This window comes from Myxocyprinus asiaticus, chromosome 2 (genome assembly GCF_019703515.2).
Source record: "Myxocyprinus asiaticus isolate MX2 ecotype Aquarium Trade chromosome 2, UBuf_Myxa_2, whole genome shotgun sequence".
Lineage (NCBI taxonomy): Eukaryota > Metazoa > Chordata > Actinopteri > Cypriniformes > Catostomidae > Myxocyprinus > Myxocyprinus asiaticus.
Window position 1 is genome coordinate 5,046,287 of NC_059345.1, and position 14,036 is coordinate 5,060,322.

A 14,036-nucleotide genomic window follows, 5' to 3' on the forward strand; every position below is an offset into this window, starting at 1 on the left:
CAGAGAATGACATTTCTATTATGGATCAAATGGATGGTGTTCTCCATGCTAGCCCTGTCCATATAGGGGAGTCTTCAGAAGACTCTACAGATACCGATATCTATCAAAACACAGTCAGACCCACAGAATCATCTACTGAAGGAGAACAAAGCTTGGCTCTAACAATTTACAGTCCTCCACAACCTAGTATGTCTGTTGCAATTGAAGGTGGAGTTACACAAAAGAGTATCTCCTCTACACTTAATCAAATGTCACTTGATTCAGTAACTGAGCAGCCAGATACATTATCAATTCCATTAATTGATTCTGAGTCTCCACAAGCAAGCGTTGAAATAAGCACACCAATTAGTCTAACTGAACCAGCAGATGCTCAATGTACAAAAACTAAATATACCACATCTATATCAGCAGATGTTGCAGACTATAGACCTGTTACTCCTGTATCTTTAACATCCCAGGTCGAGAACAGATCATTGTCACCAATTATCGAGTCTGAGTATGATTACAACTTTGAAATGACATTTTCTGAAAATAGAACATTGTCACCAGAATCGGTGGTCTCAGTGACTTTAGACTCACCAATACCGTTTGAGTACAGCCGATCTTTACCAGACTCATATATATTAATGGATGAATTAAGAGCTTCTTCACCTGAGTCTGTAACAAATGACTGGAGTTTTCTCTCAATTGACTCTCCATTGCCTGATTTTAGGCCAGCTACACCTTTTCCAACTGCTTTTGAACATGAAGTACCTGAATTAACAATATATGACAAAGAATACAAAACACCCCCATTACCTGGTGCTAAAACAGTCCCACCTGCAGAATGTACAAAAGATACACCAGAAGCATCTTATTTGGTGGTGAGCAATGACACAGCAAGACCTGTTTCACCTGGTTCTGAGATTTCCTGGCGATCTGCATCACCTGAATCAAATGGATCTTTGTCTCCATTTGAGTCAGTTAGTTCTGAAATACTAGAAATGTCCACAGAGAGAGGCTTTGAATGCTATACTCCGTCCCCTTATATATTCTTGGCTGAGATTAGACCTTCATCACCAGAATCAATAGCATCTGTAAGTGAATATAGTTTGCTTTCTCCTGATTCCCCGATACCTTATTTTACAACAGCAGTGATTGACTCTTCAGCATACACAGGATATAGATCATGGTCACTTCAGTCTGAAATTTCAGATATAGACGATAAGCTGATATCATTAGAGTGTCTAGCTGTAAGTCAACCTTCGTCACCTGAATCAATTGCATCTCTCACTGAGCAGAGATACCTTTCCCCTGATTCACCTCTTCCCAGCTTTTCTCAAACAATGTGTGAATTTTTTAAACCTGTTAAAGATTATACATTTGACTCACTTGAGTCAGACCTCTCAGACAACGAGTACAAAGCAATATCACCAGTATTACCAGAGACTCGGCCATCGTCCCCTGAATCAACTGCATCTCTGACTGAGCAGAGATGCCTCTCCCCTGATTCGCCTCTTCCCAGCTTTACTCAAACAGTGTGTGAATGTTTTATACCTGTTAAAATTTATACATCTGAATCACTTGAGTTAGACCTCTCAGATAATGAATACAGACCAATATCGCCAGTACTACCAGAAAACCGACAATCATCTCCTGAATCCTTTGCATCATTAAATGATCACAGACCGCTTTCACCTAAATCACCCATACCTGAATATAGAAGGACATTGCTAACTAATGCCATCCCATTTGGGAGATGTGGAAATTCATCTCCTGAATTGGAAACGTCTGATATTGAATATTCGCAGTGTGAGCCCATGCTTAGTGAACCCACACCAGAATCCCCAGAATCATTTATTTCAGAGCTTAAATGTAGTCTTTTAATAGATAGAAATTATGTTGAAGGTGAGCCAGTAGAGAAAACATTCTCTCAGAAAATCAGTATTGAATCAGTATACAATCAGGAACAAAAAGTGGGTGAATTACCAGAAATCGGCTCTACATTGATATCAGCTCCAAAATTAAGTACCTCCCCAGCTAGTTCTACAGATCTTGAAGTAACTGTGATCCATGACAAGAAAGAAATGGAAAGGCACAGTCCATACTCAACAGAGGTAGTAGCATTCCATACATCAACAACAATAACATCTGTAACTTCAAAAGATGCAGAAATACCATCAACATCAAACAGGAGTTTAACATCTGAGTTTCCATTTTTGGTCCCTCTGGATCACACTCTCACTTGCACATCTATGGTTGCAGGTGATCCATCAGATAAGTCTAAGTCAGTTGAGCCTAAGTATACTCTTGTGTATAAAGCTGTACTTGGTAATCTTATTGCCAAGATATATGATCCACAGTATAAAGGTGAAACATTCTGCTCCAAGCCTGGTGTTTTTGAGTACTCTAGAGATGTTCCAAAAATGGATTTGACATTGACCTCTGTTGTTGGACAAGTGGATATCTGCACATCTCTGGAATCACTGGATGAAACGCTTGAATCAACCAAACGTATACCCTTGTCAGATTATGAACCTTCTCTTTCAGAATCATTTACCTTAGAACATTGGCCAGATTCCCCTGATCCAATTGTATCTGACACCTATGAAAGACCTCTTTCCCTAGACTCCTTGCCTAATTGGAGACCATTGTCACCTGAATCTGCAATGCTGTTGGCAGACATTAGAGTGTCTTCTCCACAGTCAGTTGGCTCCATTAATGAATGTAGGCCCCTATCTACAGACTCACCTGTGCCACAGTATTTTGCAGCAGTTTTTGAGTCAATTCCTGTAACAGATTATAGATCCTCATCCCCTGAGTCTGTATGGTCAGAGGAAGAATATGAACTAAATGTTTTCTCCTCAGCTTCATCTCCAGAACTTACAGAATATATCAGTGATCACAGATTTGTGTTTAGATCTTTATCACCAGACTCTCCAATACCTCAGTACTATGCCTCCCATTTTGAACCTATAATGGTTACAGGTTACAGGTTGTCATCTCCTGAATCAATACTATCAGAGATAGATTTACAGACAGATGCATTTGATGACTCTGTGATTGATCTTAGAAGAACTTCACCTGAGTCAATCATATCTGTCAATGAAAATAGACCACTGTCCCCAGATTCACCTGTTCCTGAGTTCACACAATCCTCAGACTTATTTGTCATGCCAGAGATAGGCTCTCGATCGACCTCTCCAGAATCTGTCCGTTTGAATGACAAAAATGAATTTTGTCTGTCTGACCTTAATCCAGAGCAAAGACCAGACTCTCCTAAATCAATATCATCAGAAGTTGAGGGTAGACCACTGTCCCCTGACTCACCTGTACCTCAATTCTGTGCATTTTTCCCTCAGAGTGCTTTCCGAGTAACAGGACATCGATCATGTTCACCTCAATCAATATGCTCAGAAACGACAGATTACGAGCCTTCCTTTGCAGACCCATTCACCTTAGAACATCGTCCAGATTCCCCTAATTCAATTTTATCTGACACTGATGAAAGACCTCTTTCCACAGACTCCTTCCCTGATTGGAGACCTATGTCACCTGAATCTGCAATGTTATTGGCAGACATTAGAGGGTCTTCTCCACAGTCAGTTGGCTCCATAAATGAATGTAGGCCCCTATCTACAGACTCACCTGTGCCACAGTATTTTGCAGCAGTTTTTGAGTCAATTTCTGTAACAGATTATAGATCCTCATCCCCTGAGTCTGTATGGTCAGAGGAGGAATATGAACTAAATGTTTTCTCCTCAGCTTCATCTCCAGAACTTACAGAATATATCAGTGATCACAGATTTGTGTTTAGATCTTTATCACCAGACTCTCCAATACCTCAGTACTATGCCTCCCATTTTGAACCTATAATGGTTACAGGTTACAGGTCGTCATCTCCTGAATCAATACTATCAGAGATAGATTTACAAACAGATGCATTTGATGACTCTGTGATTGTTCTTAGAAGGACTTCACCTGAGTCAATCATATCTGTCAATGAAAATAGACCACTGTCCCCTGATTCACCTGTTCCTGAGTTCACACCATCCTCAGACTCATTTGTCATGCCAGAGTTAGGCTCTCGATCGACTTCTCCAGAATCAGTCTGTTTGGATGATGAAAATGAATTTTGTCAGTCTGATCTTAATCCAGAGCAAAGACCAGACTCTCCTAAATCAATATCATCAGAAGTTGAGGGTAGACCACTGTCCCCTGACTCACCTGTACCTCAGTTCTGTGCATTTTTCCCTCAGAGTGCTTTCCGAGTAACAGGACATCGATCATGTTCACCTCAATCAATATGCTCAGAAACGACAGATTACGAGCCTTCCTTTGCAGACCCATTCACCTTAGAACATCGTCCAGATTCCCCTGATTCAATTTTATCTGACACTGATGAAAGACCTCTTTCCACAGACTCCTTCCCTGATTGGAGACCTATTTCACCTGAATCTGCAATGTTATTGGCAGACATTAGAGGGTCTTCTCCACAGTCAGTTGGCTCCATAAATGAATGTAGGCCCCTATCTACAGACTCACCTGTGCCACAGTATTTTGCAGCAGTTTTTGAGTCAATTCCTGTAACAGATTATAGATCGTCATCCCCTGAGTCTGTATGGTCAGAGGAGGAATATGAACTAAATGTTTTCTCCTCAGTTTCATCTCCAGAACCAACAGAATATATCAGTGGACACAGATTTGTGTTTAGTTCTTTATCACCAGACTCTCCAATACCTCAATTTTATGCCTCCCATTTTGAACCTATAATGGTTACAGGTTACAGGTCATCATCTCCTGAATCAATACTATCAGAGATAGATTTACAAACAGATGCATTTGATGACTCTGTGATTGTTCTTAGAAGGACTTCACCTGAGTCAATCATATCTGTCAATGAAAATAGACCACTGTCCCCCGATTCACCTGTTCCCGAGTTCACACCATCCTCAGACTCATTTGTCATGCCAGAGTTAGGCTCTCGATCGACTTCTTCAGAATCAGTCTGTTTGGATGACGAAAATGAATTTTGTCTGTCTGACCTTAATCTAGAGCAAAGACCAGACTCTCCTAAATCAATATCATCAGAAGCTGAGGGTAGACCACTGTCCCCTGACTCACCTGTACCTCAATTCTGTGCATTTTTCCCTCAGAGTGCTTTGCGAGTAACAGGACATCGATCATGTTCACCTCAATCGATATGCTCAGAAACAACGGATTACGAGCCTTCCTTTGCTGACCCATTCACCTTAGAACATCGTCCAGATTCCCCCGATTCAATTTTATCTGACACTGATGAAAGACCTCTTTCCACAGACTCCTTCCCTGATTGGAGACCTATGTCACCTGAATCTGCAATGTTATTGGCAGACATTAGAGGGTCTTCTCCACAGTCAGTTGGCTCCATAAATGAATGTAGGCCCCTATCTACAGACTCACCTGTGCCACAGTATTTTGCAGCAGTTTTTGAGTCAATTTCTGTAACAGATTATAGATCCTCATCCCCTGAGTCTGTATGGTCAGAGGAGGAATATGAACTAAATGTTTTCTCCTCAGCTTCATCTCCAGAACTTACAGAATATATCAGTGATCACAGATTTGTGTTTAGATCTTTATCACCAGACTCTCCAATACCTCAATATTATGCCTCCCATTTTGAACCTATAATGGTTACAGGTTACAGGTCGTCATCTCCTGAATCAATACCATCAGAGATAGATTTACAAACAGATGCATTTGATGACTCTGTGGTTGATCTTAGAAGAACTTCACCTGAGTCAATCATATCTGTCAATGAAAATAGACCACTGTCCCCCGATTCACCTGTTCCCGAGTTCACACCATCCTCAGACTCATTTGTCATGCCAGAGTTAGGCTCTCGATCGACTTCTTCAGAATCAGTCTGTTTGGATGACGAAAATGAATTTTGTCTGTCTGACCTTAATCCAGAGCAAAGACCAGACTCTCCTAAATCAATATCATCAGAAGCTGAGGGTAGACCACTGTCCCCTGACTCACCTGTACCTCAATTCTGTGCATTTTTCCCTCAGAGTGCTTTGCGAGTAACAGGACATCGATCATGTTCACCTCAATCGATATGCTCAGAAACAACGGATTACGAGCCTTCCTTTGCTGACCCATTCACCTTAGAACATCGTCCAGATTCCCCCGATTCAATTTTATCTGACACTGATGAAAGACCTCTTTCCACAGACTCCTTCCCTGATTGGAGACCTATGTCACCTGAATCTGCAATGCTATTGGCAGACATTAGAGGGTCTTCTCCACAGTCAGTTGGCTCCATAAATGAATGTAGGCCCCTATCTACAGACTCACCTGTGCCACAGTATTTTGCAGCAGTTTTTGAGTCAATTTCTGTAACAGATTATAGATCCTCATCCCCTGAGTCTGTATGGTCAGAGGAGGAATATGAACTAAATGTTTTCTCCTCAGTTTCATCTCCAGAACCAACAGAATATATCAGTGGACACAGATTTGTGTTTAGTTCTTTATCACCAGACTCTCCAATACCTCAATATTATGCCTCCCATTTTGAACCTATAATGGTTACAGGTTACAGGTCATCATCTCCTGAATCAATACTATCAGAGATAGATTTACAAACAGATGCATTTGATGACTCTGTGATTGATCTTAGAAGAACTTCACCTGAGTCAATCATATCTGTCAATGAAAATAGACCACTGTCCCCTGATTCACCTGTTCCTGAGTTCACACAATCCTCAGACTCATTTGTCATGCCAGAGTTAGGCTCTCGACCGACTTCTTCAGAATCAGTCTGTTTGGATGACGAAAATGAATTTTGTCTGTCTGACCTTAATCTAGAGCAAAGACCAGACTCTCCTAAATCAATATCATCAGAAGCTGAGGGTAGACCACTGTCCCCTGACTCACCTGTACCTCAATTCTGTGCATTTTTCCCTCAGAGTGCTTTCCGAGTAACAGGACATCGATCATGTTCACCTCAATCGATATGCTCAGAAACAACGGATTACGAGCCTTCCTTTGCTGACCCATTCACCTTAGAACATCGTCCAGATTCCCCTGATTCAATTTTATCTGACACTGATGAAAGACCTCTTTCCACAGACTCCTTCCCTGATTGGAGACCTATGTCACCTGAATCTGCAATGCTATTGGCAGACATTAGACGGTCTTCTCCACAGTCAGTTGGCTCCATAAATGAATGTAGGCCCCTATCTACAGACTCACCTGTGCCACAGTATTTTGCAGCAGTTTTTGAGTCAATTCCTGTAACAGATTATAGATCCTCATCCCCTGAGTCTGTATGGTCAGAGGAGGAATATGAACTAAATGTTTTCTCCTCAGTTTCATCTCCAGAACCAACAGAATATATCAGTGGACACAGATTTGTGTTTAGTTCTTTATCACCAGACTCTCCAATACCTCAATTTTATGCCTCCCATTTTGAACCTATAATGGTTACAGGTTACAGGTCGTCATCTCCTGAATCAATACTATCAGAGATAGATTTACAAACAGATGCATTTGATGACTCTGTGATTGATCTTAGAAGAACTTCACCTGAGTCAATCATATCTGTCAATGAAAATAGACCACTGTCCCCTGATTCACCTGTTCCTGAGTTCACACCATCCTCAGACTCATTTGTCATGCCAGAGTTAGGCTCTCGATCGACTTCTTCAGAATCAGTCTGTTTGGATGATGAAAATGAATTTTGTCTGTCTGACCTTAATCCAGAGCAAAGACCAGACTCTCCTAAATCAATATCATCAGAAGCTGAGGGTAGACCACTGTCCCCTGACTCACCTGTACCTCAATTCTGTGCATTTTTCCCTCAGAGTGCTTTCCGAGAAACTGGACATCGATCATGTTCACCTCAATTGATATGCTCAGAAACAACGGATTACGAGCCTTGCTTTGCTGACCCATTCACCTTAGAACATCGTCCAGATTCCCCTGATTCAATTTTATCTGACACTGATGAAAGACCTCTTTCCACAGACTCCTTCCCTGATTGGAGACCTATGTCACCTGAATTTGCAATGCTACTGGCAGACATTAGAGGGTCTTCTCCACAGTCAGTTGGCTCCATAAATGAATGTAGGCCCCTATCTACAGACTCGCCTGTGCCACAGTATTTTGCAGCAGTTTTTGAGTCAATTCCTGTAACAGATTATAGATCCTCATCCCCTGAGTCAGTATGGTCAGAGGAGGAATATGAACTAAATGTTTTCTCCTCAGTTTCATCTCTAGAACCGACAGAATATATCAGTGGACACAGATTTGTGTTTAGATCTTTATCACCAGACTCTCCAATACCTCAATATTATGCCTCCCATTTTGAACCTATAATGGTTACAGGTTACAGGTCGTCATCTCCTGAATCAATACTATCAGAGATAGATTTACAAACAGATGCATTTGTTGACTCTTTGATTGATCTTAGAAGAACTTCACCTGAGTCAATCATATCTGTCAATAAAAATAGAAAACTGTCCCCAGATTCACCTGTTCCTGAGTTCACACCATCCTCAGACTCATTTGTCATGCCAGAGTTATGCTCTCGATCGACTTCTCCAGAATCAGTCTGTTTGGATGACGAAAATGAATTTTGTCTGTCTGACCTTAATCCAGAGCAAAGACCAGACTCTCCTAAATCAATATCATCAGAAGTTGAGGGTAGACCACTGTCCCCTGACTCACCTGTACCTCAGTTCTGTGCATTTTTCCCTCAGAGTGCTTTGCGAGTAACAGGACATCGATCATGTTCACCTCAATCGATATGCTCAGAAACAACGGATTACGAGCCTTCCTTTGCTGACCCATTTGCCTTAGAACATCGTCCAGATTCCCCTGATTCAATTTTATCTGACATTGATGAAAGACCTTGTTCCACAGACTCCTTCCCTGATTGGCGACCTATGTCACCTGAATCTGCAATGCTACTGGCAGACATTAGAGGGTCTTCTCCACAGTCAGTTGGCTCCATAAATGAATGTAGGCCCCTATCTACAGACTCACCTGTGCCACAGTATTTTGCAGCAGTTTTTGAGTCAAGTCCTCTAATAGGCTATAGATCCACATCCCCTGCATCTGTATTGTTAGAGGAGGAATATGAACTAAATGATTTCTCTTCAGCTTTATCTCCTGATCCAACAGAATATATCAGTGAAGATGGATTTGTGTTTAGATCTTTATCACCAGATTCTCCAATACCTCAATATTATACTTCCCATTTTGAACCAATAATGGTAACAGGTTACAGGTCGTCATCTCCTGAATCAATACTGTCAGAGATATATTTACAGACAGATGCATTTGATGACTCTGTGATTGATCTTAGAAGGTCTTCACCTTGTTCAATCATATCTGTTAATGAAAACAGACCACTGTCCCCAGATTCACTTGTTCCTGAGTTAACACCATCCACACACACATTCATCATGCCAAAGTCAGGCTCCCGATCAACCTCTTCAGAATCAGAATCTTTGGATGATGAAAATGAATGCTGTCTATATGGCCATATTTCAGAGCAAAGACTTGATTCTCCTCAGTCAATGACATCAGAAATCAAGTATAGACCACTGTCCCCTGACTCAATAAGTGATTATAGACCTATGTCACCTCATACAATAGCAGTGATAGATTGTGCATCTCCAGAATCCTTTATGTCATTGGAGGAGTGTGGACCATTATCTCCAGACTCACCTGTTCCACAGTTTTCTTGTAGCCATGAAATAGCATCGTTAAACATATACAGATCAAAGTCTTCTGAGTCACTTACATCAGAAGCAGACATAGAGCTTTGGGTTTTTGGATCTCAAGCTACTGACCAGAGACCCTCATCACCTAATTCAGTAATATCCTTAAATGAAAATAGTAAATTATCACCAGACTCACCCATTTCTGACTTCAAATCATTAATTTGTGTAAATGTCACTCAAGGAGCCACATGTAGATCATCCTCACTAGAATCTATTGCATCCGATGAAGAGTTTGACATGGCAAGCTTTGTATCTGAGGACATTACAACGGCTGAAAACAGACCTTTATTTCCCGATTCAGGTGAATTATCTCCTGTTGATCGATATTGTTTACAAATAGAAAATAAGCAAACTGCATATCCAAGTCAACAATCACTACATGACCAGAAAGTATCTGAGACTGTTACACATCTGTCATTGCATGAGACTCTCAGAATGGTGCCTCAGTATAAGCTTGTGTACAAAACTGTTCCTTTAGCATTAATATCCCAATTGTATGATCCTCAATACAAAGGTGAAACTTTCTGTTTAAAGCCAGGTGTGTTTGAGTATGCTGGATGTAGAATGGAGATTATGACCCCTCTCTCTTCTCCTGAAATTCCACTAAATTATGAAAGTACTCTGCAAAGCGATACTGAAATCCCCAATCGTGTTATATCAGGTAGTGAAAAAACATCTTTCTCTCATGCTATTATGCAAACAGCACGTACCGTTTCACAGGAATCACATGTGCAAGCAGAATCCTTTGATTTATTTGTAGAAAACCGAGCACTTTCTCCTGATTCTCTTTCTGAATATACAACTTTATTTGAATGTCTTATGAAAATCTCAGATAGTAGAGCATCCTCGCCAGAATCATTTACATCTGTGAATGAATATAGGCAACTTTCTCCTGATTCACCTATTCTTGTGCACAGGCCTTTATTAACAGGAGCAGAGTTTTATGCTGAAAGTCGACCCTCGTCTCCTGAGACGATATTTTCAGTAAACGAATTTCAGAGACTTTCACCTGACTCACCTATACCTGAATACTCAACACCATCACCAGTTCCAAATGAACACAGATCTGAAACTAAACCACTGTCCCTTTTACAGTTTAATGGTCAGAGTTCTGATTTGGGCTCAGTGGATCCTGAATACTGGTCCTCATGGCGTCCATTGCCAGAATGGACAGTGTTTGAACCCAGACCTTTATCAACTCTCTCTAATATTTCAGACACTTATTCTCTATCTTTATCACCCCAGTCCTTTTATTTTGAATCAGAATTGAGGTATCCATCCCCTGAAGCAGCAACTTTAGAAACAGAACTAACAGAAACCATTTCTCCAGAACCTTTAATTTTTGAGTCAGTGACATTTGAACCTGAATATGAAGAGTATGCTGATAATGTGAGTCAGTTGTCAATCCCTGATTCTGAAGGCATTAAGGAAGATGATGTTTCCCTCTCCAAAAATGATGCTGCTTTGCTGAATCAGGTGACATTTGAACAATGTAGTGCACAAACTAAATCTCTGTCCAAAATAGTGGCTACTGAGACTTTTCCTGAAACTAAAATAAAGTCCCAATCCAAAGTGGAGATAAAGCCAAAGTCATTGGATGAACGAGCCTCAGAGCCAAGACCAGAGGAAACGAAAAGTGCAACAAAGGAAATTACTTACCGTTTAGAAAAGGACGCATACATGGCAACAGCTGCATCTGCAAGCGAAGGGACTAGTGAAGGCCAAGTAATCCTTAAAAGAGATGAGAGACACATGGAAAGTCCACAACAGCATGAAGAAGAACTAGAACATGAATCAACCAAACTAGCCCCACAAGAGTCACAGGAAAGGGTAAGAAGTTGAGCATGCAGCTCTGAATTTTTAACCCAAAAGGAATGCAGTGTCAGATCTGCCTAGAAACACGGACTGATTTTTACTATTCTGGATCTACTAACACATCAAGACTGAATGGATAACTTCGGAGGAGTGTGTAGTTTTAAAGAAGCTGACTAATTCACAGCCTCTAATAGTTTTGATGTCTATTTTTTTATCTGCATGGTTTGGAATGGGCATTCTTCCTTCTCAAAGACGTTGTATTTTGCATCAGATGTTAATGCATGTTATTTTTATCTTTCTGTGCAACAAACTAGATTAAAAATTGTTGTTTGATGTTATACAAATGGGAGGAAAACATTGTTTAATTTCCTTTCGTTTTGTACAGGAAAGTGCCTCAAATAAGGCAATTCATTTAGAGCCTCAAGAGACAGATTTAGGTGTAAGGCAAGGAGATGCATCATCCATGATTTCAAAAATCACAGCTTTCTCAGAGGAGAACTCATTAGACCATACAATAACCACTCATGACAGTAAGATGATAAGTTTAGAACATCAACAGAAGTTAATAGCCTCCTCGTTGACCAGTGAATCATCGAAAGAATCAGATCCAAGGGTCACCACCATGATACCTGAAGAGATCTTTGCATTTGATGCCCGCAAATCCAATGTATCTCCTCATCCATTACCAAAAGAACCAAGAGCATCCACTGGATCACAGGAATTACATTCTTTTCAATTTCATCTCCAAGAATCTCACAGAAGAGTAACACCAAATTTAACTGCTTCCTCTCAGCTGAGTTTGAGTCTCAAATCACCTGATTACAGACATTTGCTCTCAGGATCCATCAATATACCATCAACAGGCATTCAGGTGTCACCCACTGATTTAAGTCCAATATCTCATGTATATAGCACATCCTCCTCTGATCAAGAGCTCTCTCCATTGTCCCGTGAATCAGCTGCAGGGATTTTCCAAGTGTCCCCTGGCTTTAAGTATGCACTCTCTGAATTTGAACAGACATTATCATCATTTGGTGGTAAAAAACCTGAATCAAATTTAGTTTTTCCAGGAACGTATCCTCTTGTAGCTGCAATGACACCTCGTTCTCTGGAAGTGACTCAAGAGCTCAAAGCCTCTAAATTGCCTACAAGACTGACAGATGACCAGAAGCAGTTAGATGCCAGTACCGTTATAGATGTTGACTCTCCACTTTACAGTGTCAATCTTAAAGCCAGGCCAAGACTTGTTCATGCAGATAGCACAGATGTTGAGTCAGATGTTGAGTTTTTTGATTGCTGTCAAACGTTTTCGGATACGTCAGAGCCAGAGCTTGGATCAGCAGAGCTTTTAGATGTTCCTCAAACAGTTTACCAAGTTGAGGAACCACCATCTTTACCAAGCAGCCCAGAGTACCTGACAGGTATTACTAAGCTTAGAGAATACGCCCAGTTAAAAAAGGATGACCGACCCCTGTCCTGGGGCAGTGAGGATCTTGATTTGCCCCTGGTTCTTGAGCCAGAGGATGAATATACTGGTGAGGAGAAAGCTTATGCTTACGGTTATGCAGGTGATCATTCATTTGCTGAAGAGCTGCCTCCAAGGGAGGGAGCACAGTATGACGATGATGATGATGATGATGATTCTCTAGGGAGGGTAAGCTGTTTAGCATGAGCACTCTGTTGACCTTTGCATCGCGTGCTCAGTTTCTTCTGAAAAGTGTTATATTCCCCTGACCTGTGCTAACAAGTTGACTTAAACACATTTAAATTAAAGAATAATGAATAATCGTTGCTTATATATGTACACCCCAGTTGTTGCATTTACCTTGGCGTGCTTTAAGTAAATTTTGTCCAATTGCTTGTTTTTGCACTTTACATCCAACCCATTTTTCTTGACCGCAAGATTTTGGTTGATAACCATTTCCAGCAGTGTCATCTTTTCATTCTCATTAACCTTTAATTTCATCTAATATTTCGTTAGCATCAAAAGCTGTTTAATTAGTTGTAGAGAAGAAGAAAAACTAACTGTAGCAATAGTAACACACTGCTGAAAATAACAGTTTTTATTTTAAGGGAAAAATGAACTTTCAGAGTGCATTGGTTTTGCATGGTGTGACATGCAAGTACATGATATATACTGTAGTACCTAAGACATACACCCTCACTGCATCTCTGCTGAATCTTAGGAGATAGCTGAGGAACTAGGTTTGCTGTCTGATAGTTCAGAGGAGGAGGTGTTGACCACCAGGGTGGTGCGACGCAGAGTTGTAATTCAGGTACTTGTTTTGGATGTGCGGCCTGGTGCCATCGGTTCCCCCTTTCCATGTTTTGGTGTGATATTAACTAATGTTGCGATGTGCAATTACAGTTGGAGGTAAAATGAAAGAAAACAAGTATACTTTCATATAATATTTCATTTCACTACATAAAAGTTATTGTGTAGTATTTGTTCTTTACATTTTGATTTTC

The 14,036-nt window shown here is 40.7% G+C and overlaps 2 protein-coding genes across 2 annotated transcripts in view; both read left to right on the plus strand.

Moving 5' to 3' along the window:
- The window catches only part of LOC127453993 (ankyrin-2-like), a 120,785-nt gene that overhangs the window by 100,872 nt on the left and 5,877 nt on the right, over positions 1 to 14,036 (plus strand). The window lies entirely within an intron of this gene.
- LOC127454015 (uncharacterized) lies at positions 6,539 to 13,838 on the plus strand. Its single transcript, XM_051720931.1, has 2 exons — positions 6,539 to 11,582; positions 11,953 to 13,838. Exons 1-2 carry the CDS (start codon positions 6,546 to 6,548, stop codon positions 13,237 to 13,239), a joined length of 6,324 nt encoding a protein of 2,107 aa, XP_051576891.1. The 5' UTR covers positions 6,539 to 6,545; the 3' UTR covers positions 13,240 to 13,838.

Bases quoted from the DNA above. Each gene is read 5' to 3' on its own strand.
- LOC127454015 (XM_051720931.1), top strand. From the start codon at position 6,546: ATGGTTACAGGTTACAGGTCATCATCTCCTGAATCAATACTATCAGAG. The intron at 11,583-11,952 runs GTAAGAAGTTGA...CGTTTTGTACAG, and splicing joins CACAAGAGTCACAGGAAAGG to GAAAGTGCCTCAAATAAGGC.